This window comes from Humulus lupulus, chromosome 1 (assembly GCF_963169125.1).
Source record: "Humulus lupulus chromosome 1, drHumLupu1.1, whole genome shotgun sequence".
NCBI lineage: Eukaryota > Viridiplantae > Streptophyta > Magnoliopsida > Rosales > Cannabaceae > Humulus > Humulus lupulus.
In genome coordinates, this window is record NC_084793.1 from 197,808,305 (window position 1) to 197,835,881 (window position 27,577).

Consider the following 27,577-nt stretch of genomic DNA (forward strand, 5'->3'; position numbering starts at 1 on the left):
AAAAGAAAAGGTTGAATATTCCTATAATTACGTAATATATACACTAGATGGAATCTCATTCAAAATCTGACACTAGTTAACGTATTGGTTATATGTAATGAACAGAGTGTGAATACTAGGGTTGCAGAGAAACTGGTTTTGGTATAAGAAATGATCTTTTTGCCATTTAAACTGATGTACAACATTGTTGTTACCAACGTTGATCGCCTTCCATTTACAATAATCAATAAGACACTGTAACAGGATCAAGAAAAATCCCTCTTTTCTCAGCAAAATATATAACACTTGTGTCTCTTCTCTCCCCACCCCTCCCCTCTCCACATTCCCATATACATAAAGAATCCGAATGGTTCGTACAGAAGGAAGGGGTAATCATGTGGATATAACTTCCAAAATCCAACATCAACTTCTGGGAGAGTCGTTCCAGCCCACTGAGGCATTCTCGGTAGTGAAAACTTGTGGTTTGATGGTATATTTACAAACTCAAAGGAATCTTGTTCTTGGGGATCCACCAGGAGGAGTTCGAGCTTTATGCTCAGATAAAACTTCACGAAAGGGATCACGAGTGTAAGATGCGGTTGATGATCTTGTTGGATACGAAGAGTACTCACTCACGTTATATGAGGAGTACTCAGTCATGTTGTATGCACTTTGTCCCATCATGGCAAAAGTTGGGTGAGGTGGAGAAAGAAAGTAGCTCCTCTGTGCTCCTCCTCCATACTGTCGTAATGGACTCGAACAAGGTGACACGGGCAATGATGTAATCATTCTTGCATTATCTCTGCACATATGTTCATTAATGTTATGTTGCCGTATCAGAATCACAAAGCATTGAGAGAACAGTATTGAATATGCTAATTACCTGGGGCTCCTTGCGCCTCTGGGAGGTGTGACCACAGGCTCTAGAATTGGCTGATTGAACAAAAGAGAAGCAATGAGAAATTGCTTAAACATGCATGTAAAAATTGAAAATTTGACATTTAAAAAAAACCAAACAAACAAAGCAAGCCTAGCATTAAAAGTGGTGTTAAAACTCTTCCTTTATACCAATTTGTATTAAATGTGATCGGCAAAAAAATACAAAATTCTTTAAACATGTCAAAGGCAGAACAAAAAGGGCAACTTGACCTAGTTGTTTAGATGGAGGAATGCCTACAAAAATACAAAAGACTAGAAAACACACTGCACTCGGAAAATGATGTTGAATAAAATATAATTAGCGTGAAAAAATGATGTGCAAAAGTAAAATGCAGCAATTTACACCAGTTTACCCAACTATGCACAAAAACCTGTAGTGCAGAATTTTACCCAGATATTTATGACAGCACTTAAGACTTAATTCCAATTATCAACACAACCTTATTGTATACATATTTATCCTCTATTTAATTTATATGCATGATTAATACTTGACAGCATACATGGTTAATATCTCCATTACTTTAAAAATATAAGATTCTTGAAGGCATACCGGCGTCCTGCTACCATCAAAAGCAAAGGGAAATGCATCTTGTGTTATGGTAGTGTTAGCAGCTCTTGACGTTGTTTGCTCCCGAATGAAAGGATGTTCTAGTAGTCTAGCTGCTGTAGGACGTGATAAAGGGTCTCGCTGCAAGCATAGTTTCACAAAACTCTTTGCATCCTGAGAAAGATAATCAGGAATTTCTGGCATATCTTTGCTGTTTCCTATTTTAAATATTGCTGCCACCTATTCAATAAGAAATGGAACAAACATTAGTCCTACAAACACTTTGTAGTGGGTGGAAACATACACAACTATATAAAAATGTGTGTGAACATTATAACGCACCCCTTCATATTGGCTCCAAGGAGGTTTGGATGTTGCCATTTCAAGAACTGTACACCCTAAACTCCATATATCCACTGCAAGACTGTAGCCATTGGTATTCATCACAACCTGAAACAAGAGGAGAAACAATTTTAGCATAGTTACATCAAGAAGAGAGGAGGGTTGAACAAGGAAATAGGTAGGTCAATGGTCTTGTATGTGGTTTTTCTTTTGAGAGGTTGAATTAAATAAAGTACCTCAGGAGCCATCCAGTAAGGACTTCCCTTGAAAGAGAGCATTGAAGAGCAATTTGCTATCTGATTCACAAAAAAGAGCTCATAAGAATCCTCACAATTCATTTAAGTTGCAGTAAGTAAAAGCCTTTATACTACATAAATGATTTTATCACTAAAATACTTTATATTTATGCATCATATGCCCATAAGCTCAAGTTCATTGAGCCGAGTTCGGAAGATGTGAAGAAAGATAAATTCTTGCCAGTTTTGACTCTAAACTGGCCAGTTTCCCAATTCACTCTAATCTTTTATTGCAAGCAACTGGCAAGGTTTTACAAACAATAACCTTGATCAGATTCCCTTTATTATTATAAAAAATAATCTCATCATGCGAAATCTAAGATGAACTATTACATGTTTAGCCATGCCAAAGTCTGCCAACTTGATTTCACCATTAGGATCTACTAAAATGTTTGCCCCTTTGATATCCCTGCCACGGGAAAGACATTAGCTCAAATGTTCAGTGAAAAATCACATAACAGATATACAAATAGAAACGATCAGTTACAAGTTACAACCCACCTGTGCACTGTGTTTCTTCCATGTAAGTATGCAAGCCCTGAAAGAATCTGCCTGGTGTAGTTTTGTATGACAGGTTCCTTGAAGGCGCCATAATCTTGAAGTAATTTGTGGATTGAGCCACCAGATACATATTCCAAATAAACTGAGAGTGCATCGTCAACCTGATACCATGATAACCAAAATTTGTTACTAAATGCCAACATACTAATTTATCCAATAATTAACAATAAAATGATTCCTTCTCACTCATCGTTGTATCAATTTGAGTACATATTGCATTTTCATGTACAAATACTCTGAATCATTGAATTTTTAAGCAAAATGTGAACTCTTACCAATTCACTTCCATAGTATCGAACAATGTTTTGATGTGAGAGCTGACTAAGCAAATTTATTTCCTGTTGACAGTGATAAATTGAGTAAGAGGATCCATCAGTTGCCAGGATATTAAATGAACAATGCCAAGTCAGTTGTTAAATGAACAATGCCAGGATATTAAATGAGCAATGCTAAGAGCTGACTAAGCAAATTTATTTCCTGTTGACAGTAATAAATTGAGTAAGAGGATCCATCAGTTGCCAGGATATTAAATGAACAATGCTAAGTCAGTTGTTAAAATAAAAATTAAGAACTCAAACAAGATATGAAGAAATGTGATGCATGATATAACCAGAGCCAATTAGACAAAAGAAATACCTGGTGCAATTGTTTTAGACTTTCTTTAGATGTATGATCGTCAGAAACAAGTCTGACTTCTTTTATTGCACACATTTGTCCACCTTCACTGCTCAATTTAAGAATACAGCATTAGAAATAAAGAAGACTACAAAGGGAAAAAAAATTGTGGTTATAAGTATAATAAATGTACAGAACCATAGTTACCTGTTAAATCCAATATAAACATGGCCAAAACTTCCCCTTCCTAAAAGTTTTCCCTTCTTCCATTTTGAGAGTGTGCAAGTTGTAACATCCGTGACTCCACAAGATCTAGTGGTGGGCAAGGCAGAAGGACTAGTAGGCGAACCAGGAGGAAGAGGAAGTGGGTGACATTGGGTTTTCCCATCTTCAGGCTTTCCAGTTGGAGACTCCAGACTCATGGCAGACAACATAGGATGAAGAGGCGATGTGGGGCTGGTGGGACCTCTAGACCCTGGACCGGGGCTTCTTGGCCTAACGTTTTGCTTGGCATCAGGATGTCCTCTGAGATCAAAGATATAACATTGATCACACTCAGAGCTAAACATTTGAGCAATCATTACTTAAATAAACATTAAAGCCCGCAATGGGAATGGGATATATCTTTTTAAGACCACGATATCAGACTTGCTTTGTTGTACGATATGGAACAAGCTAAGATCCACCCGAGTATCCGAATTTCTAACTTTCCCTTTTCAAAAGACAAACATGTATCCGAATTTTCAGAAACGATATCGTAAATTATTTTTTAACTATAATTAACTAATTCCCTTATTAAACTAGATTAACTAATGCCGAGTTATCCTCATACCATTACCTAATCCGGAAAGATACGAAATCTATCAACTAGGAAAAATCGGACAGTAGGTAAGAAAATTGTATAAAGTTCCAGAGTGATTCATTCAGTGAAAAGGGATGAAATGTTATGAGAAGATCAGAGAAAAACAGACAGTGAAGTCACATACTGAAGATTTATTGATAAGGAAAATCTCCATTATAAAGCAATCAACCCTGATTAGAAAATAAAACTGATTAGAGAGAGAAAGAGCAAATAAAGCTGAGAAACAGAACAGATAGCAGACCCACGTGTGGAATTTTCGAAATGAAGATCAGGAAATCCCCATAGACAAGGGCAGCAAACTCTGACACCATAGCCTAGAGTAGAGAGAGAAAGAGGGGTAACTTTTTTTCCCAAGAAAAGAATAAAAGTTCCCAAACTCCAAACAAATTAAGAATAGTTCATCCCAAACTCATCAATTATAATAACAAAACCAATATTTATATACCAAATCAAATCCTCCGAAAACCTAGTTTTTCAGAAAACAAAATTAACCAAAACCCACAAATGAAAACTCCAATCCGAAAAGCAGGAGATCCCCCTAAAACCAACCTGTAAAAACCCAATTGACCATTCTCAAGCCCAATCGGATGATCCTCAGAAGAGCCATTAGAGCTCACGCTAGAAACGGAGCCCGAGCCAAATCCCAATCCATTTCCCTGGTCGTTCCCCAAGCTGGGCATCGACGAAATCGAAGGCCGAGGCAAAGGGTGGCACCGAGAGCCATCCGAATCGAATCCAGAAAACCCAGAAGAAGGCCCACAGGGGGGAGGAGGAGGAGAAACGGGGGTGGCGGCGGCGGGGAATTCCCTGCTGAGCCTGGGCGAGACACGAGTCAAGACCTCGTCAAAGCTCTTGGGCTTGTCTTTGGTTCTCTTGGCATCATTTCTGACCGGAGATTTAAGGAATCCGAAGTGATTAGTTCCCTGAGGACTGTGTTGAGTAGGTTGATTCTGAGTTTCGTCCTTGTGCTTAGTAGATTTTCTCCCCCACCAAGCAGGCATTTTTTTTCAAGCTAACCAAACAAAGATCAATAAGCAAAATCCACAGCAGAAGATGAGGATCTATCTTCTCTTGCGTTTCGGGTTGTTGGAGGAAGAAAAGATAGAAGAGAAGAGACGACTGAGTTATTGATTTGAGAGAAAGGAGAGAGAAGGTTCGGGTGAGCTTTTGGATTTTTATACAACGAACAACCAAGGAAGCAAACTCGAAGCAGAATTGTGTATAAAAGAGACTTTTAGAGTAGAGAGAGAGAGATAGGGAGAAGTGGGTCCCACACCCAAACAGTGTGAAACAGCTCAGCTTTAAGCCAAGACATAGATAGAAAGTGAGAGATTATTTGGGTTGGGGGGGACGGCAAACGGTGGTTGGATAAAGCGGGAGTCATGACGTGGCGGTTTCCTAGAGAGAGAAAAACTCGTCTATTTATCAACATCGCATCCAGCGAGGAAGAGAGAGAGAGAGAGAGAGAGAGAGAGAGGAGTTTTTTTTTTAATCTTTTGGTGTCTTTTACGTGTTATTGTACTGTGCAAACGTGCATGTTGTTGTAGGAATAGGAGTGGGAGTGGGAGTAGGAGTAGTTAAACTTGTTCGTAAAGTGAGAAAGAAAGAGAGTGAAAATCTATCTTGGCCATTGTGCTGTGCTTATTATCATCTATTTTCTTTCTTGCCTTTTCCACACCACAGACATACATAAATAAACATAAGAAAATTGAGTGAAAGAGAGATGGAACCGCGGAGAGAGAAACCCACTCCATCATTTCTTTTTTAAGAAAAAGTAAGCAAACAACAAAAATAAGTGGATGAAATTTATTTTATTTACATGAAAATAAACATATTCTTCTTACTAGTATAGTAAATCAGAGTGACTCCACTTCTATCTCTGTTTTCGATTTAATTTTTGGGCTAGATTTTGTTGTATATTATGGTGGATGCTAAACTTTGTTATTATTAGTTTTTTACTTTTCCGAATTTTTAAATATTATAGTTTTTACTGCATTGTTAATTTAATTTTTATGAAAGTAATGAATGCTTAATTACTATTATTATTATTATAGTTAGAAAATGGGAGTGATTTATCGTTGACTTCTAAATTATAAAGAGATAAGAAGTATCATTTGGTACAGGAAATGAAATAATGTAAAACTTGTACTTTCTTATTTTTATTAATAAATTAAGTATTAAAATTACAATATGCATTAAAACTTGTGAACTCATATGAAATTAAGATAAAATACAATCAAGACAGACATGTTTTTCTTATTAAGAAATATAGACTAGTTTTTTTTTTTTTACAAAAATGTTAATTAACTCCAACAATAATATAAAAGTTTTTATTTTCCTTTTAAGTTTATCAATATATTTTCTTCCAAAAGAGGCGTGATTTTATATTAAATATAATAATATTAATGATAATAATTAATAGAATTTTACTTCGCTCCACCAGCCCACTCTAATCAAAATCCAACTTATTAATGACCAATGATTAATAAATAAGGCATTCAATTATTTTAGTATTAAAGCCATTTTGCAATCCCATCTTTATTATTGTTCATAAATCTAGTTGTATTTATATCTTTGTAATGTGTTCGCTGATCCAATAAAGTATTTTATCTTTAAAATTATTGATTTGGGATTTAGCTTTTCAATCTAAATTTGTATTACTCGTCACTGTAGCTTAGGTCATCTCCTTAATTATATGAAATTTGTATTAACTTTCAACTTTTACTTTCCTACCTGCAGCGAATATTTAAAAAAAAAAAAAAGAATAATTACATGTTACAATAATGATATATACTTTAATAATTCTGATCATGTAAATAATTATTTTCAATACAAAAATCCTAACCCGACAATAGTAAATCTTCGGCATAACCTTTAAGGAAATGAGTATCTAATATCGCCACAATGAGAACCAGACATATCACCACTAGCCTAGGAGAAAAGAATAAGCCACCAACAACCAGTATACCAAATAAGACAACCTACAAATGTATACACACAGATATGGACCTGTTAAAAAAAAGAGTCAATAGTATTAGAAAGTAGTGATGGTTACAGCATTTCCAAATGAAGAGCTATACAATTAGTGTATTGCTATTTATTAGCACATCTTGCAAAATGAAACTTCAATTGTGAGGCAAAATGTGTACCGAATTTGGCACATACTAAGTTGTGTCAAATTTAATACAAAATATAACATTAGTTAAATTTGGTCCCACAATAAATATCATTTTTTTTTATTTACTCTTTGCTACTAATTAATGTTGTTTATGTTAATTTAAAACTTTTTTAACTTTTATTTATTAATTTAATAATTTTTTTGTGTGCTTTCAATAAAAATTAAATGAATGTCTTGACTTTTTAGTTGATTTGCACTAAATGCATTGGAGCACAATTGCGAAAATTTGGCTAAATATAGTGTTATCCCCAAAAATTGGAGATCGATGACGTGGCAATAGAGGTGACAAGTGGCAGTACATGGTCTGTAAAAGACACATTAAATAGTCAATAAATACATTGACTCCTCAGAGTTGTGATAAAATTTTGACTGGCTTGAGAAGTGTCATGACCGACCAGGCATGACCTTGTCCGGCCAGTCACGACATTACTACCCAGGAGTGACTTTGCTGCCCAGTGTGCCATGTTGGACAAGAGTGCCATGTTAGAGGAGAGACATGGCATGCTAGACCAGAGTGCCATGTTAGAGGAGAGAAGTGCATGTCCTACCAGTATGCACATGTCCTACCAGCATGCACATGTCCTACCACTTGCATATGTCCAGCATGCATGTGTCCGACCAGCACTTGCATGTCCTACCAGCAAGTACATGTCCTACCAGCAAGTGTATATCCTACCAGCTAAGTGCGTGATTGTCCAGTAGAGGTGTGTTCGACCAGTCTGAAGGAGATATGGGTCGACCAAATAGAGGAGGACTAAGTCAAGATTCTCAGAAATGGCTTCAACAAGAACCGGTCTTGGCACACGCGGGAATATCTCATTTTTCCCACAAATTGGGTGTTCTGTTAAATTTTGAATATTTTTGTAATTTAAATGTAATAAATATAATGAAATATCCCGATTCTAGGGGAAATCAAATGTATGATCCTAAGCCTATAAATAGATGGCTTATGGGATTAGAAAAGGGGTTTTCTTCTTCTCATTAGACTTTTGGGAAATTTTGGGTCTGAGTTTTCTAGAGAGAGAAAGTGCTGGTATCATAAAGAATTCTTGTATTCTTGTAATCTGTACTGAAGAAACTCAGTTGGCGTAGTTCATCTGATCTTGAGTACAGATCTATAATCACAACTCTAAGTGGATTAGTGTAACGACCCAAATTCAGTGTTAAGGCTTAAGGGCCTGGAGTAGTGTGCCTGGAGGGCATGATGGGATTTGGTGTGTGTTTCTATTGAGTTTTATGCATGATTATCATTTAATGCACGTTATATGACTAATTGATTATTTGAGATGCATGACTATGTGAATTAGTATGCATGTAGACCTGATTGTCTTATAATGAGCATGATTGTAATTTGGCCATGTTAGGGCATATCTGTGATAATTGTACTATGTGAATTGTGCCACGTGAGGTGGTGTTTTTATCAGGATGCACGCATCGAGACGGTCCTAGTGAGTCAATTAGTTTAAAAGTCACAACGGGATGTTGTACCCGGCTCGGGAGGAGCCTAGGGGTACTTCGGGAATCTTATAAGTTGAGTTGAGATTTAGTGGTTAGTTATTGGTGATTGGGTAACCATTTGTAACTGCTGTGGGTAACAAGTTTTAAGATAGAAAGTGGTAGAATTGAAATGAAAGTGTAATGACTTAAGTGCCCTTGAAGGTTTAGCTAAGGAGGGATTATTAGGAAGGGTAAATTGGTCTTTTGGCAAGGCAAATAGGCAAGTTGCAGCTGGGTATATGGGGTGTACGGTTTGGGCATTGGCTCATTTAGTGTCTTGATAAAATTAGAAGAGAAGGAAAGAAGAGGAGAAAAAGGCTAGGGCAAGCAAGAAGAAGAGAAGGAGAAGTGGGAGTCTAGGAGGGGATCAAGGACTTGTGTGGGTTCTTCATTTGAGGTAAAGGTTTTATACATATCTAAATATGGATTTTTGTTTTGATTTAAGGAATTTAAATGCCTAAGCTAAACATTGTTGGGTTTTGGGGTTAGTTGCTGAAATTTGAAATCATAGGAGTGGATCTTGTGTGGGTTGATGTTTTGGATTTGATTCTAGTGTTTATGGGGTGTTAGATTGTTCATATGAGGTTTGGATTTGAGTTTTGGGGTTTAGGTTTTGGTTTGGGGTGATTTGGAGAGGTTAAAGCTCGGAAAAAATTGCAGGAAAAACCCAGAATTCTGGGTCTGCGAAGGTGTGCCGCGGCAGGGTTTTTGTGTGCCGCGGCAAGGGAGCTTCTGTCTGATGGGTGCCGCGGCACAAGGATGTGGTGCCGCGACACAAGGCAATTTTCAGGATAGCTTTTTTTGGCAATTTTAGGTCTTAGCTCCGGGGGTTCGGGGGATGCCTCCGGGGTGTTGTTTTAAGGTTTTAGAGGTCCCGAGAGTGCGGGATTGGTCCCGGGAAGTGGTTTTGGGTTTGGTTAGTATTAAAAGTGTTTTATGTGTGTTGTGACTAGGATTTCAGAGAGGCTCGTGCTAGAGGAACGTGCTCGTGACCGTGGTGCATCGGAAAGCACGGATTACAGGTAAGAAAACCGTAACACCCGAGATTAGGGCATGGGCCCATTGTGTGATTGTAGGGCACGGCCCTAGCTTGAATTGTGTGCAAATGTGTAATCTTAGATAAACTATTGTATGTTTGAATGTATGATATGTGTGATTGTAATTGAATGAACGGCAAGGCCGGGAGCGGCAAGGGCCGGGTACGGCAGTGGGGCCGGAAGCAACGCTCAGCACATGGGATGCTATAGCGAGGGTGGGACCCAAGGGATACATGAGTTATCCTACGGTAATGACCGAGACCCCAAGCTTTGGTAAGGCCTCTGGGGCGGCATGGCCGTGCTTGTTTAAATCGATGATTTTCTTATTTATCAGTAAATTATGCCAGTAATATTATTATTGCATATGTTATGTGCTATTTGGGTTTTCTTGCTGGGCTTCGGCTCACGGGTGCTCTGTGTGGCAGGTAAAAGCAAGGAGTCTGTCAACCGGCCATGAGTATGGAGAGCGTGGGGGCAGCGCGTACATGTTCGGCCTGCCCGACTGCTTTGGTTGGGAGCTTTTTTTGTAAATGGCTGTATTAGCTCATTCTTTTGATAGTCAAACCTGTTGTAAATCTATTTTTGAGATGTAAATGTTTTGTAAACCTTATTTTGGGATCCCAGATGTTTTATATCTAACGTTTTCAATGAAGTTAAACATTTTAAAAGAATACAGCCTTAAACTCTGGTTTAATCACACTTTTGGTTTTAGAAACCACTTTGAGTCAATGAAATGCACAATTTCTGTTTTAAACTCACTTAGTAACGGCTCTAAGGTAGTAGGGCGTTACAATTAGGCTATTACCAACATATTGGGGCTGAACCACTATAAAAATTGCTGTGTTATTTACTTTCTGTTCAAAAACCGTCTGTGTCGTTTTATTTCTCTTGAAGGCTTTATTGTTTTTAACGTTCTCACGTCGTTGGCCAAAAACGTGGTCAACATATAGCATAACTCATTTTTTGAGTTAAATTTGGCACAAAATTACATCATCTATTGGAAATGGTCTTAATCATGTTTAATTTTTTTTAAATAATTTGCCATGCTTAACCTATGCCAAGTGATAATAGTAGTTATTAATTTATTAGGGAAATCTCAGTTTTTATGCTTAATGGCTCTTGCTAATTAACATGGATGCTAGGCATTATGTAAATTAAAAAATGATGCTAAACTTTCCCAACATTCCCAAAATACCCCTCTCATTTCCTCTTCTATCTTCTCCCTTGTCTCTTCTCTCTCTCGGTTCACTCTCACGACAGCCACCATCACACCTCTCTTCTCCCACGGCAGCAACCACCACGCCATCCCCATGCCTCCATAACTTCGACCACCTTGTAGAAATCAATACAATACCCAAAATAACATACATTTGAGAATTCTTGGAGTATAAATATATGGGTAAGTAATTTTTTTCTTAAATATAGTGATATTTCTTTCACTAAAAACACTAAATACTGCATTTCGAACAGATATGGGCATGGTTTTTTGGTATTTTTGCGATTTTTTTCATATCTGAAACTCTAAAATCTGTAGAAAATTGATCTTGCTCGATAGTGCTCGATGCCAGCTCGATGAGGCCTTCAAAATAAGGATTTTCATGAAAAAAAATTGACTTTTCTCAATGGTGGTTCGATGGTTTCTCGATATTGCTTGATGGTTGCTCAATAAAATTCTTGCAAGAGAAGTAATTTTTCACTCGGGCGTACGTTTAGGGTGATTTTTTTATTTTTTTTTACTTTTTCGAGATAAACACGTTTAAGATGTGCAAATACATATTTGTGAAGTTTAAAACTTGAAAACATATCAAATCATGTCTTAAACGTGAGGTATGTTTGCATTTTTATATTTTTTTTAAGCTTTACACTTCTCAAATGTGTATATAAACACTTCAATCGTGTAGATCTCAAAAATATACCCAAATTTTAAAAAAAAAATTACCTCAAACGGAAACCCGAGTGAAAAATTACATCTCTTGCAAGAATCGCATCGAGCACCATCAAGCAACCAACGAACTGTAACGCCCTACTACCTTAGAGCCGTTACTAAGTGAGTTTAAAACAGAAATTGTGCGTTTAATTGACTCAAAGTGGTTTCTAAAACCAAAAGTGTGATTAAACCAGAGTTTAAGGCTGTATTCTTTTAAAATGGTCAACTTCATTGAAAACGTTAAATATAAAACATCTGGGATCCCAAAACAAGGTTTACAAAATGTTTACAACACCAAAATAGATTTACACTTGATCATCTATCAAAAGAATGGTTAAATACAGCCATATACAAAATGCCCCCAACCAAAGCAGTCGGGCAGGCCGAACATGTACGCGCCGCCCCCACGCTCTCCATACTCATGGCCGGTTGACTGACTCCTTGCTTTTACCTGCCACACGGAGCACCCGTGAGCCGAAGCCCAGCAAGAAAACCCAAATAACACATAACATATGCAAAACAAATAGCTGGCAATAATTCACTGATACATAGGAAAACCACCATAATAAACAAGTACGGCCATGCCGCTCCCAAGGCCTTACCAAAGCCTGGAGTTTCGGTTCTCACCGCGAGGATAACTCATGTATCCCTTGGGTCCCACCCTGAATATAAGCATCCCATGTGCTGTGTTACTTTCGACCCACGGCTGCCCCGGCCTATGCCGTACCCGGCCTCTGCCGCTCGTTTCATCATAATAACACATATAGTACATTCAAAATAAACATTCACACACATCATGGTTCATTTAAGGTTAAGCATTTGCACGTAATACAATCCGGGGCCACGCCCTACAATCACACAGTGGGGCCATGCCCTAAACTCGGGTGTTACGGTTTTCTTACCTTTAGATTAAGTAGCCTTGATCAACCTGACTCCTTGAGCACGATCTTACCCGAGCCCTAGCGCTTACCTAAGCAAAATCCACAAGTCAAAGTCATCACCAATCCTCAAGTCCAAAACCTAGCCTCGGGACTAATCCCGAGCCCCCGGGAAGTCCTAAATCCCCAAAACAAAGTGGCGGAATCGAGCCCCGAACCCTAGGTCAAAATCCCTTCACAAAAGCCCAAAAATCCCCTCTGTGAACAGTGCAGCGCTACAGCGCTCAAAAGGTAGCGCTGTAGCGCTACAAGCAGAACCACCCTCACCAGACAGGGGCTAGCGCTACAGCGCCCCCTGCCTAGCGCTGTAGCGCTAGTTGCAGCACAACAAAACCAAAAATCGCATCTTGTGATTTTCTTCCCCCATTTCGAACCCAAACTTGTCCAACTCTTTCCCATGCCCAAAAACAAACATATATACACCACACACTCATCCCAAGCACCCCAAGAACTCAATCCCAAGCTCAAGCAACCCACAACTCAAAATCTAACCCAATGAACCCCAAAACTAGAAAAATCAATCAAACAACAAGGATAGGGTCTTAGAAATCATACCGTGGGTGGAATTTCGACCTTGAACTGCACCCTAGACCTCCTTGGCTTGCACCTTTACAACCTTGACCTGTTTTCCCCAAAAACCCCATCCATTTAGCTCAAAAACACAGTTCAAAACCAGCAAAACCCTAAAACCGAAAACCTCAAGAACTTACCTCAAATCTCTGATTTGATCTTGCTAATCTCTTGCAAATCCACAAACCTAGCTTACCACTGAGCTTCACCTCAAGAAAAATCAAAGAAAAAGGGTGGGAGAACCACAAACCAAATCTTCAAAGCCAACCCTTCAGCTTTCCCTCTCTTCTTTTCTCTTCTTTCTTTCTTTTCAGCCTAAAATTTTCTCTACTAAATCCACTAAGTATAAAGGCCTCCTTTATTTTATCTCTTGCAAGCCTAATGACCAAAATACCCTCTCTTATCAATTCTAAGCCTTTATGTCCATAAAGGGCATTTTAGTCATAATACCCAAATTCCCACTAATTCCTCAAGTGTTCCTAATAATTCCCGTTCGCTACCCAATGCCTAATAAATCACCAAATACATTCCCAAATTCTCGATTAACTCCCCAGGCTTAACCCAAGCCTGGTACAGGTTCCCGCTTTGACTTCCCGCTAACCCGCTCGTTCTAGGATCGTCTCGAGTCATAGATCACAGGTATCAACATAGTCATGCCCAACATGGCCAAATTACAAATATGCTCAATCAGGTCTACATGCATATTAATTCACATAATCATGCACCATAATTAATCACATAATCATAAAACGTGCACTAAATCATAATCATGCATAAATCCCATTAAAGACCCACACAGAATTCCATTATGCCCTCCAGGCACGCTATCTCAGGCCCTAAGCCTTAATACCGAATTTGGGGTCGTTACACGAACAGTATCGAGCAACCATTGAGAAAAGTCAATTTTTTCATGAAAATCTTGATTGTGAAGGTCTCATCAAGCTGGCATCGAGCGATGTATTATGCAGATTTCAGAGTTTCATATTTGAAAAAATCGCAAAAAAAATAAAAAATCATGCCTAGATTTGTTCGAAAATGTAAATATTCGTGTTTTAACTAAAATGTTTTCTTTGTTTAAGATTTGAATCATTAAGGAAAACTGGAAAAAATCCAAAAATGTCAAAAACGTTAACTTTAAATGGTGGTGCTTCATGGGTGATGCTTCAACAGTGATTCGGGGTATGAGTAAGGTGCTATGGAGCTAGGGTGTGGTTGGTGCTATGGATGATAGGATTTTGGGAGTGACATTGAGAGATAGAAATTGTTGAAGTGGGAGGGAGAGAGAGAAATGGAAGACCTTGCATTGTTAGAGAGAATGTGAAATATTAGCATGAATATGTAATGTATACATATGATAGCATAGTTTTGATTTAAGATGGTCCATTATGCATAGAAAGTGAAATTTCTCGTTTTTTATTAATAAATACACCGAGTAGAGGTGCCCTACGAACATGGTTTTTTTCTTTGGAATGAATGAACTATGTACATGGTTAAAAATTATAAAATGCCTATTCGTTGTTTAATTTCAATTTCAGGCAAAGAATAACCCCTCCTTATTCATTCTTGGTCACAACTTGTGAGTTTTTTTTTAATGGTGATAAAAACCTTTTTTTATTGCTTGTTATATCTTGTGGCCATACATGTGGCATTGTGGCAATGTCATGTAATGTTTTTTTATAAAAAATAAATTTATTTTTGAGAATATACTCATTTGGTATCATGTGTTCTCGATAATAATCATCAGGTACTCTTTAATTTGAAAATCAATACAAAATGACATCTTGAGCTCAAACTTGGTCACAAATTACAAGAGTGCCAAACAGGTATACTCTCATGAATAATATAGTATCATTTTATACTAATTTTCAAATTCCAAGGTGCTTAATGATCATGTTGACCACAGACTGGGCCAACGACACTAGTCTATTATACGACATATAATTAAATAACAGAATCATAAGATAAAGAACACAAAGAATTTATAGTGGTTCGGCCTCAAATATTGGTAATGACCTACATTCACTTGACACTTTTTTAAGAACAAGATTCAATTGTGTTTCTTAAATTTGAGAGAAAATACAAAACACTAGAGTTTTTTAATGTGAAGTGTGCATGAAAAATAAATAAGTCATTTAGTCTTGTATTTATAGACTTCCTGACCTTACGTAATAGGCATTGGGCCTTAGATAGCCCTTTATCATGATGTTTACATAAAAATGACTAAAAAATACATTCAAAATAGATATTTTTGTAATAAGTTGCTCGAGCTACGTTGTCTTGAAATTATATTCTACCAGCTACATATACAACAATCGACAGTATTCTTGTTGTAACGCTTCTGAAGCTCATTCTTTCATCTTGGTTGTTATATTCGACCAGACTTTGATGTCGTATAGGATTTCATTTTGCCATATGTCATACAAGAGTGTCACGTCATCAGGCTAATTTTTAGAGAAAACATATCAGTTTTGAAAACATAGGATACCAACTGGGACTGAGGTATGTACACTAGGAGGGGGTCTTCCCCCACCCCAACCAATTTTTTTTTAAAAAAATTCTTAATTTGGCCACCTTCAATTTTTTTTTCACTATTTTTCCCTTCCCCCTTAAGTTGTTTTTCTCCCCAAAAAAATATATTTTGCTAAAACACATGACACACAATAAGTCTATTCTCTTTATTTATTCTAAAATTATGATTAATTATTTAAGTTATTAATTATTTAAGTTATATGTGGAAATGAATCGCAATATCAATTCAATCAACTAAATCATTAAATTAATTAAGTAATGTATTTAATAACTATATTAAGAACTTTTTCATGCTTTATGCATGATAATACACATTAATTCTAAAATATGACAAAATTATATGGCATCCCAAATATAGGCTCTTTAACTTTTTTTTTACTATAATGCCCCCCTCATTAACTCTTCTCTCTCTCTCTCTCTCAACCTATCTCTCACACTCTCCATCTCTACTAAGGCGGCACCACCACTACTACGTCACCATTGAATCTCTTTTTCTCACTCAAAACTCATTTCTCTCTTTCCTTTCTCCTTCGGATCTCTACCCATGACCATCCTTTGGATTGAAGCATCTATCCCCATTAACACCACCATTGAAGGACTTGTCAAAATTGTGTGTTCTGTTGGGAATATATGGCTTTAAACTTTGAAAATCAACAATGAATAATAGGAATAATGCAATATTCCAAACTCTAGATGCTAATCAAGATCCAAATTCAAAGTATGAATACAATTCTTGATAATCAAATAAACATGTTCATGATATGAATATTAATATTGAATATAAGAAACTAAATGATTAAATGATGATAAGAATAACTAAGAAATATTTAATCATCAATACTAACAATGAAAACACAATAGAGTAACACAAAATAAAGTTAAGGTTAGATAGATACAACCTTTGATTTAGAGCAACTTGAATCTTCAAACTTGGGAAACTTCTAAGGCTTATACACAATACGAATATTGTTGTCCAAAATCTCTATTACAAGCCTTCCCTTATTTCTTGAAGCTTCAACTAAGTAGAATGAGATTTGGGATTTAACAAGCCTTAAAACTCATGCAAGTCAAGCAAAACTTGATGAGTTTCTTGGAGAAAACTTTGTTCTTTGAGGCCTATTGAGAGAGAGGTTAGAGAGAGAGTTGGAAAGTGTGATCAAGACTTTACAACTCTAATAACTCATATTTATAGTGTAGGCATCATCTATAATGTCCTCCTAATCCAGGACCGTTACACTGTGTACTTTAAATTGTGTCAGGCTTGCTAATCAAGTCATTTGGTTATAAACGTGTGACTAAGGTTAACGTCAAGGGTTAGGATTAAAAATTTTGGTCAAAGGAACTATTGAATTTTATTTAAAAAGTTTCATACATACATGGAATCCCAAAATATTACAAACAAACGTTTAAAAGGGTGTATATACATCAAAAGTTACAACCGACCGACCTAAGCAGCAAAATTAGGGCAACAACCCTAGTTCCTCTGAGATATCCTGAATCGTGGTGGACGAGCAGCCACATATGTACACGCTGCCACCGAAGCTCTCCAATTCATGGCTGGTCAAGCTTTCCTTTTCCCTTACCTGCACCACATAACACCCGTGAGTCAAGGCTCAGCAAGAAAACTTAAACATGTACATGAACAGAAAATACAGATTTCCAGATACTTATCTAGCATGCCCAGCAGTAATAACCTACTCATGCAGGTATGTAATTACAATTAAATGGTCATTGGACCATTCGGGGTCGCTGCTCTGAATAGTTGACCATAGAGTCAACCCTGGGGCCCTATGCCCTAGCTATGTGATCGTAGAGTCACTTGGGGCCCTCGCCCTTAGCTCTGGGTAACTAGTCATAGAGCTAGCCAAACACTTTTGTTTTCCAACGACCATTGGGTCGGCGAACGTAATAGTACATTGTTGATTTGGGCCTAAGCCTTTCGACCAGCGTAGCGCGCTATTGTCGTCCTTGACTAATAAGTCAAGCCCCGAATCAAGTATTTAGATACAGATACAAAAAAAGATATAGATAAGCATACTTCAGACAATACAAGTATGCATACATATTAATCATATAACATCATCAAGTAATTGCAAATATAGTAATAACCATGCTCCTTAACGGGGCCAAGCCCTAGCTATGCAAACCATGCGAATAGTCATGTAACACTTAATTAGGTACAAAATATTCAAGTATGTTTAATCAATAAGCGAAACGATAACTTAAACATATTCATTCTCAGGGGCCCGAGCCCTATTCATAATTATAATCAACAATCGGGCCAAGCTCTAATCACATATCTCATGTATTGGGTGCAGTTTTCTTACCTCAAGTCCGAGTATAGCGTAAAATAAGAACTACCCTCGAGCACGATCCCGATTCCGATCCTCTAGCAATCACCTAGTCACAACCATAATATAGGATTTCGTCAATAACAAGAAAATAAAGGCTTCTAGACCGAGTCCTAGCCTTCAGGACCTCGAATTCTACTAAACCGAGTAGTAGAATCGATCCCAAGCCCTTAGGTTTAAATCCTCATCTCTTAAAACCCACGGTGCCCAAAACAGCCCAGGCGGGCCGCGACCTACCCTTGAGGGTCGAAACGTGCCCCTCAAGTTAGAGGCCCCCTTCTTCCTGGGAATGTAACACGGGTCGCGACCTGCCCTTGAGGGTCGTGGCGCGCCTCCTAGACAGAAACCCACAAGGGCCCTGGGTTCGGTTGGGTCGTAGCACCTCAAGAACAGGGTCGCGACCTGACCCTAGGAACCCAAAATTCCTCCATTTTTCCCCAGCCAAACTCAATAAAAACCACCCCAAATCAACCCTAAAACAACAATTCAATCCTCATAACAGATTTAATATCCTCCCAGCAACAAAACCCAACTAAAAACTTGATGAAAAACTCATTAAAACTCAAGTTCACAACCTTGAGCCACAAGACTCAAGAACAACCAAACTAACACATAAATTCACTGGAAACCAGGGTTTAAAGCTTACCTTAGTTATGATTTGAGTCCTCCTTAATATAGCTAATCCAATTCCCAAGCTTTCAACCCAAAAATCTCCTTAGTTCCCAAGGAATTCCTTACAAAGTTGAGAGAGAATGAGGGAGAGAGAGAGAGAGATTCGATTGGTGTTGCTGCTAACAAGTGTTTTTTTGCTTGGTCCTTGCTTTCTTAAGGCTTAAGTTACTTAAGCTAATCCTGAGGCTCAGGGTACCAAAAACATCCCCGAGGGCAAAATGGTCAAAATCTCTGGTATTCCCTCCTAATCTCACTAACTCCAAATATATCATCAATTATTCATTCATGTTTCCCGATAACCCGATACTGAGCTAAATACCTAAAATACCCCTTGACTTGCCTTGAGTCGGGTATTAGGTCCTGTTGTGACTTTCCCGCTAACTTGCTCCCTATGATCGTCTCGTGCCAAATAACCCAAATAAATACACATAATAATGTGGTCTCTCACATATATCACAATAATGCACATATATACAATTACGCCCATAACGGGTCAAATTATGAAAATTGCCCTTCTAATAAGAAACGGGCCCACATGCATATTTTATATTCCTAAACATGGATAACTAGTTATATTATCATATAACTCACATAATCACATAATCATACACAAATATATCAAATAAGCATATAATTTCATATATTGCCATCCTGGCCCCCTAATCAAGGCCCTAAGCCTTATTAGGTAATTTGGGACGTTAGATCATCATTAGTCTAACAAATAAGATCAGAGCATTTAAAACACATTATTTGGAGCATTTTACGTAAACTGTATGAACACCCGTAACAGCCTAGGTGACGCGTCGCCCAACACCAGGCAATGTATCGCCTGACACGCGATGCATCACCTGTGACCAGGAAATACATTGCATGGTCTGTCTCAACTAGAGTTTTGAAGCCCTAGGCGACACATCGCCGATGCCTCTGATTTGGCACTCCAAGACTTGTCTCAAAGTACCTCTAAATGCTCCCAAACTTTTTGGGAATGTTTGTATATCTCATCGTACCACTTTAGACCCATAAAATTTACTTTTAGATGCCTTCTACACAATCTTATGTTTTCACTTAACCTTAAGTGAAAACCGTTAAGTGTTTTGTACCTAAACGTGTAAACATCTTAACCATTATATTTAACCAATATCAACATATTATTCATCAAAAATCTAAATTTTTATGTGATCTAAACTTGTAGATCTCGAAAAAAAATACCAAAACTAAAAAAAATCACTTGAAATGGACATTTGAGTGTGTACGCCCTAAATATCCACGAGCTATTAGCGAGCTGAGAAATGGCATAATTATATCAGCCACGTGGATGCCACGTATCCAGAGCTGCTGTTACCAGGTCCTACCTCTTTAGCTCGAGGTAACCAACGGCTTAATGAGATTACTAAGGAGTCGGGTCAGAAGTATGGACACCACGAGCTGAGAGTACATCAAGCTCGAGGTGCGAGCCTGAGTTGGCACCTTTGACCCCTTATAAAGTCAACCACGCAATGTAAACATGCATATATCAGACATCACGTGTCTGATCCATCCCTGAATTCTCGGACACGCAGCATAAACGTGCGTGTTCAGGCACCCACGACTGGGTTGGGCCGTGCAACCCATTATCCCCCTTACCTATTGATTAGACCACACTTCATTGTCAGGTTTTAGGAATTAATCATGAATGTCACGAGAAGTGACATGATGGGTAAGAAGGTCACAGGATGACCTCCCTTGCCAACACCCAGGTGCCCTCTCCCTATAAATATGGAGACCCTGGGAGTTGCAAGGGGTTGGATTCTAATCTGCAAAGAAATACCCTGTAAAGAATATCATAAAGATATCAATAATATTGGCTGGTGGACTAGAAGGATTTTAACCTTTGAACCACCTAAAAAAGTATTCGTGTTATCATTTTATTTTGAGATCATTCATCTATTACAGTTCATTATTTAGCACTAATCCCGCTCTTTATTCTATTAAGTATCTGTTGCCGAAGAACCGCGTCAACAGTTTGGTGCTTTCATTAAGAGCCGGTTAGATTGGTGCTATCGCAAATACCCAACCATGGTAGTCACTCGCTCAAGACATGGTAACGAGGCGGACCAACGTGATGGGCAAGAGGCCCATCATCTCGCCATGTCCGATGATCAGAACCCTGAGGTTCTGCAGTAGCCGGGCAAGCAACCAATAGGCCAAGACGACACTGGAAGCTCGGCTCCCCGGCAGCCCAATCCGAACCCAGATTTTTACACGGCGGTGGAAATGGAAAATGCATAGCTGAGAAGTCAGCTGGCGAAAGCTAACCAGCAGATTCAAAAGGTTTTGCCTCGATTACCCCCTCTTACAACCAACGCTAACGTCGGAAAGAGGCAAGGCGAGACTCATAAGTCCCGCCGGGGTAATCGGTCCAGGCCCGGTCGATCAGTCAGACCCCCAACATTAAATTCCACTCCCACATCGCACCACCGGGAAACCACTTTTGAGGAACTACCTAGGGCCGAGCAACAGTACAGCCAATCGGTCCGGACCTCAACTCCCAGGTCACTTCCGCCCTCGAGCGCGCTCAGGGGGGCTCAAGGGAGCTCGCGAAGGAGATCCGGGGAGGGCTCACAATGACAGCCCGCCCCGGCCAACCATCCTGTGCCCCGCTCAGCCCGCCGAGCACAGGACGCGGAGGATGGTAGAGCGGAGTGGCCGCGACCTAACTTGATCCGCCCTGACAGGACTAGGATCGCATCCTCCTTCACCAATAAGATACACGTCTCCTCCCTGGCCAATCCGAGACATTCCGACTCATGGGAGCAGCAGGAGAAATCCTCCTTCTACCGGACCTTCCCATCGTAGTCGGGCGCCTAGAGAAGTCCCGGATCCTCGTCCCCAGTGGCGGGCCCCGAGCTTCTCAAATGGAAGCTATTGGACCGGAAGCCATCGAAGTGATCTATCCGGCGGCGGAGACCTGCGCCAGCGCTTGAGCTCGGCGCAAAGTCCTCAGGCCGCCCCTAGAGACAACCTCCGAGATCGCCTAAACTCTCGAAGAGGAGACCCAGTTGGAAAATGCAGCCGCGCTCGCCAAAGGGAAGACTTGTCTGAAGTATGTGACAGCGGGAACGTCCCATATAACCTATCTCAAGATAGGAGGGACAATAACCCGCCAAACACGCACAATGGATCCGAAGCTGTTGAATAGCCCCGGAACAACTAAGGAAGTCAGGACAAAACCCTTCAGCGTCTGGCTCAAATGGAGGAGTTGATGAGGAAGCTCCTATCAGAAAAAGAAAAAGATGAATATGATTCAGGGGACGAACTTGAGCTCTTCGCCCCCAGCATTGCAGCGACGGCGTATCCACCTGGTTTCCGTATGCCGCACTTGTCCAAATTCAACAGAGACAGGGATCCGTCAGATCATCTGGGTATGTTCAATACCTTGATGATGGCCCACAACATTGGTCCCGAGCTGAGGTGTCTAATATTTCCTTCCACCTTGACTAGGCCGACCAGACAATGGTTCAAACAGAGTAAGAAGTAGTCAATCAGCTCGTGGAAAGCTTTCTCTGCTGACTTCAAGAGAGCATTCCGAGCTTCCCAAGCTGCCCGCGTCAAGGCCGATGCCCTGGTAAACGTAAGGCAGCAACCTGATGAGCCTCTGAAGGCTTACCTGAGTAGATTCGCGAACGTCGCTGCTCGGGCCAGAGACGCAGATGACAGCTCCAAGCTCATGGCTTTGAGGACTGGGATCCTCGTCGGAGGAGGACTCTGGGAAGAGATACAAAGGAAGGGAGTCAGCACTGTAAATGAATTCCTAAATAGGGCCCAGGGATGGATAAACCTGGAGGAGGCGCGAGCATCAGCCGTGGGAACCAGCCAGGCCCCTGAACAGCCCGCTGGAGTGGGAACGGAGGTCGTGATAGTGACCCAAACCGTTACACAGAATAACCAGTTTGGTGGAGGCAAGAGAAAGGGGAGCAGCGAGGGCAATCAGCACAGCCCAAAGAAGAAAAAGTCTGTAGAAAAATTCAAGCCGGTTTACGCGACTTATACCCCACTCTAGAGAGAACATCTTCCTAGAAAATTCGGCTCGCCTCCCCTGGAAGAAGCCGCAACCAAGTTTTGTTGGTTCCACAACGACATTGGGCACAATACCGATGATTGTAGGCACCTGAAGGATGAGATCGAGACTCTCATCAGAGCCGGACCCTTGGCTAAGTATGCGCGGAATAGAGTTCCTGCCGGTCATCCAGCTCCGGAAGTTCCGATAAGTTAGCCCAGATCTCGAGTAGATCAGGATGTCCCTCCTCCTGTGATAGGAGGAGAGATTTCCACGATCTCTGGAGGTCCCCATCTGGCTGGCACGAGCAGAGGTGGCCAAAAAAGATATGTCAACAAACTTAAGGCTCACAATGGAGTGGAGTTCGTCCCTGAGCAGCATCTACCGAAGCAGCAACGATTGGAGAGGCAACCAATCATATTTACTGAAGAAGATGCCAGCCACGTCCAATTCCCTCATAATGACCCTCTGGTCATAGCCGTGCAACTCGCTAATCGGAGGGTTAGGAGAGTGCTGGTCGATAATGGGAGCTCGATAAACCTACTATTCCGGTCCACGCTGGAAAAGATGGGTTTGTCTATCACCGAGCTGAAGGCCACCTCCATGATGCTTTACGAATTCTCAGGAGAAGGATCAGCAGCAATAGGAACGATCGAGCTGGTGATCACCTTGGAAGAGGGACCTCGGACAGTCTCGAAACTCCTCGAGTTTGTGGTCATCGATTGTCCCGCCGCGTACAATGCCATTTTGGGTCGACCTACACTAATAACGTTTGAAGCCGTTACCTCCATCCACCACCTCGCGCTAAAATTCTCCTCTTCCACGGGGATATGCACGGTCCATGGTGATCAACTTGCTGCCAGAGAATGCTACAGCATTTTTATGAAGGGAAAATTAAAACCCGGGCAGTTAATGATGACCGTCCAAGGTGGAAATGAGGAATCTCAGGAACTCGTGCCTAGTCCTGAGATTGAAAAACCTCAGAATGCCGAAGGGGAAAATATCATCTTAGGTGATGATATCGACCCTAGAATAGGCAAGGATAAATCCGAGCTCCAAGCTATCGAAGAGCTCGAGGAGGTAAATATTGATCCACAGAATCCCTCGCGGATGGTAAAGCTCGGGAAAAATCTATGTGACGAAAGGGAGGCAGAGCTGATTAAGTTCCTACAGGAGAACCTGGACGTGTTTGCATGGTCTCATGAGGACATGGTGGGGATCAGTCCGAGCGTCATCATGCACACCCTCCATTTGGATAAAAGCGTGCCTGCGAAATCCCAGAAACAGAGGCGCCTAGGAACAACCCGAGCTGAAGCACTAGAAGAGGAAGTAGCCCGACTCTTAAAGTGCGGATTTATCCGCGAAGCTAAGTTCCCGGTCTGGGTCACCAATCCTGTGTTGGTCCCGAAGCCCAACGGGAAATGGCGGACATGCATCGACTTCTCCGATCTGAACAAAGCTTGCGCTAAAGACTGCTTCCCCCTGCCGAGGATCGACCAATTGGTGGACGCCACGGCGGGGCACGAGCTCATGTCTTTTATGGACGCATGTTCGGGCTATAATCAGATCGCCATGAATTCAGCGAACTAGGAACACACTAGCTTCATGACCCCGACTAACGTTTATTGTTACAAGGTCATGCCCTTCGGGCCGAAGAACGCCGGTGCTACATACCAGAGGTTGGTAAACAGGATGTTTGCCAACCAGATCGGGAAGAACATGGAAGTGTACGTTGACGACATGCTGGTCAAGTAAAAAACTGCCGATAACCATGTTTTCGACCTGGAGGAATGCTTTAAGATACTAAGAGAATACGACATGAGGCTTAACCCGCAGAAGTGCACTTTCGGGGTCGCATCAGGGAAATTTCTGGGTTTCATTGTCAATACCAGAGGAATCGAGGCAAACCCCGATAAGATCAATTCGTTGCTCGAGCTGCCTTCACCTCGGTCGCAAAAGGACGTTCAAGGCCTGACAGGAAGGGTGGCGGCCCTTAATCAGTTTATCTCTAAATCTATCGACAAGTGTCTGCCATTCTACAACCTGCTCCGAGGGAATAAGAAGTTCGAATGGACTGAGGAGTGCGAGCGTGCCTTCCTTGACCTGAAAGCACATTTAGTAGAGCCACCCGTATTGTCCAAACCAACGACAGGAGAGCCTCTTTTCCTTTACCTAGCTATCACAGAAGATGCAGCTAGTGTCGTATCAGTCAAAGAAGAAGACCAGTCTCAGAAGCCAGTCTATTACATCAGCAAGAGGCTTCTCGGAGCTGAGTCCCAGTATCCGTTGATGGAAAAGATGGCTTTCTGTCTCATTACAGCCTCCAGAAAGCTTAGGTCGTATTTCCAATCCCACTCAATACATGTCATAACCGATCAACCTTTAAGGCAGGTTTTTCAAAAACCTGAAGCATCGGGACGTCTATTGAAGTGGGCTATTGAGCTTAGCCAGTTTGAGATTTTGTACACACCACGAACTGCAATAAAAAGCCAAGCCCTGGCTGATTTTGTGGCAGAATGCATAGGATTCCGAGAAGATCTTGTGGAAGATTCAACCCAGGCCTCCTTAGTCCAGGCCTCATGGAAGGTCTTTGTAGATGGCTCATCTAACGAGAATGGCTCCGGGGCTGGAATCATTTTGATATCCCCAGAAGGACATCGATTCCACTCGACGTTGAGATTCGGATTCAAAGCGTCCAACAACGAGGCTGAATACGAAGCTTTACTGGCCGGGCTAAGGATGGCCCAGGAGCTGAAGGCCAGCTCCGTCCAATGTTACAACGAGGTGAATACCAAGCACGGGGAACCAAGATGGCTGCTTACCTGGCCAAGGTAAAGAGCGAGCTGTCTGCATTTGAGCGTGGCTTAATCGAGCAAATACCTCGAGAGCAGAATGTCAGCGCGGACGCACTCGCAAAGCTCGCTACCTTCGGGGAGGCGGAGACTCTGGGGTTAGTGCCGGTAGAGTTCTTGGAGAAACCAAGCATAGAGGAAGTCGGGGCGGAGGTCAAGATGATCGACGCCAGACCGACCTGGATGACCTCCATCCTCGAATATCTCACAACAGGAAAGTTACCTGAAGAGCGAAATGACGCAAGGCGAGTACTTTACCAGGCTCCAAGGTATACAGTGGTAGATGGGATATTATACCGGCGTGGACACTCTCTACCTCTCCTACGATGTGTTCTGCCAGCTGAAGCGAAGACCATTTTGCAGGAAGTGCACGAGGGTTTTTGCAGAGATCACACTGGGGGACAAAGCTTGGCCCTGAAGATCTTAAGGCAAGGATATTATTGGCCCACTCTGTCAAAGGACTCGATCTCCTACGTCAAAAAATGTGACAAATGCTAGCGATTCGCCACAGTTTCCCGAGCTCCCCCAGTCGAGCTGAAGATGATCTTGTCCCTGTGGCCATTCGCGGTCTGGGGAACTGACTTGGTTGGCGCCCTCCCTACTGGAAAGGGAGGAGTCCGTTATGCGGTGGTGGCTATCGACTACTTCACCAAGTGGGCAGAAGCAGAGCCCCTGGCAACCATCACTTCAAAAAGAGTCCTCGAATTCATGGTCAAATGCATTATCTTCCGATTCGGGCTGCCAAAGAAGATCGTATCAGATAATGGAACGCAGTTCAACAACGACCTCTTCATCGAGTTCTGTGAGAGGCACGACATTGTAAAAAGCTTCTCCTCCGTGGCCTATCCCCAGGCGAATGGGCAGGTCGAGGTCGTCAATAAAACGCTAAAGGCAAGCCTTAGGAAAAGACTTGACGAAGCCAAGGGAGTCTGGCCAGAACAGCTCCCCCAGGTACTGTGGGCATACCGAACCTCACATCGAACAACGACGGGTCATACTCCTTTCTCCCTGGCTTTCGGGAGTGAGGCAGTCCTTCCTGTCGAAGTAAAGGTAGCCTTGGTTAGAGTCCAGGCATTTGACCAGGACCGCAATCACGAATTGCTCTGTGCGTCCCTCGACCTGATTGATGAAAGACGAGAAGATTCACAGCTATAGCTCGTGCATTATCAGCAAAAGATCACTCGTTATTTCAACTCAAAGGTCAGAAAACGCGCCTTTGGCATTGGCGACCTGGTCCTCAAAAGGGTCTTCTTAGCCAGTAAGGATCCCAAAGACGGAGTATTGGGGCCGAACTGGGAAGGGCCCTACCAAATAACCGAGGTCATAAAAGAAGGAACCTACAAGTTAGCTCGGCTTAATGGAGTAGCAGTCCCACGAACTTGGAACGCTATCCATTTGAAGAAATATTATCAATGATACCTTTGTAAGGCTTAATCAGAAAGGCCATCTTTTGCTTATTAAGTAATAGGAATTAAATCTTTTTTCATTCTTGTGTATATTTGTGGATGTAATGTGAAGTAACCATAAAAGACCCTTTCCTAATTACTTGGGGGGCATATGTCCTGGATATAACCAGGTCATCTTAAAGACTTAGAAGTTAATTCAAATTTATTGATCGATGTTTTTCTTAAAAAGCACGAGATATCGATAAAGGATTAACGCGAACTAAGTTATATCCTGGATATAACCAGGTCGTCCTAAAAACTTAGAAGTTAGTTCAAATTGATTGATCGATGTTTTTCTTAAAAAGCACGAGATATCGATAAAGGATTAATGCGAACTAAGTTATAACCTGGATATAACCAGGTCGTCCTAAAAACTTAGAAGTTAGTTCAAATTGATTGAT

At 40.9% G+C, this 27,577-nt stretch overlaps 1 protein-coding gene across 1 annotated transcript; it reads right to left on the reverse strand.

The window, feature by feature from the left end:
* Window positions 1-136: 136 nt before the first annotated feature.
* On the reverse strand, window positions 137-5,343 carry LOC133802276 (mitogen-activated protein kinase kinase kinase 3). Its single transcript, XM_062240558.1, has 11 exons — window positions 4,694-5,343; window positions 3,490-3,807; window positions 3,304-3,391; window positions 2,943-3,005; window positions 2,608-2,768; window positions 2,440-2,515; window positions 2,047-2,106; window positions 1,811-1,918; window positions 1,472-1,708; window positions 863-912; window positions 137-781 (listed from the first exon to the last, which is right to left on the reverse strand). Exons 1-11 carry the CDS (start codon window positions 5,143-5,145, stop codon window positions 484-486), a joined length of 1,911 nt encoding a protein of 636 aa, XP_062096542.1. The 5' UTR covers window positions 5,146-5,343; the 3' UTR covers window positions 137-483.
* Window positions 5,344-27,577: the final 22,234 nt, after the last annotated feature.

Coding starts and splice junctions, on each gene's coding strand:
- LOC133802276 (XM_062240558.1), bottom strand. CDS start 5,145: ATGCCTGCTTGGTGGGGGAGAAAATCTACTAAGCACAAGGACGAAACT. Junction 2,769..2,942: donor GATACTATGGAAGTGAATTG/GTAAGAGTTCAC, acceptor TCATGGTATCAG/GTTGACGATGCACTCTCAGT. Junction 2,516..2,607: donor GGAAGAAACACAGTGCACAG/GTGGGTTGTAAC, acceptor TTCCCGTGGCAG/GGATATCAAAGGGGCAAACA.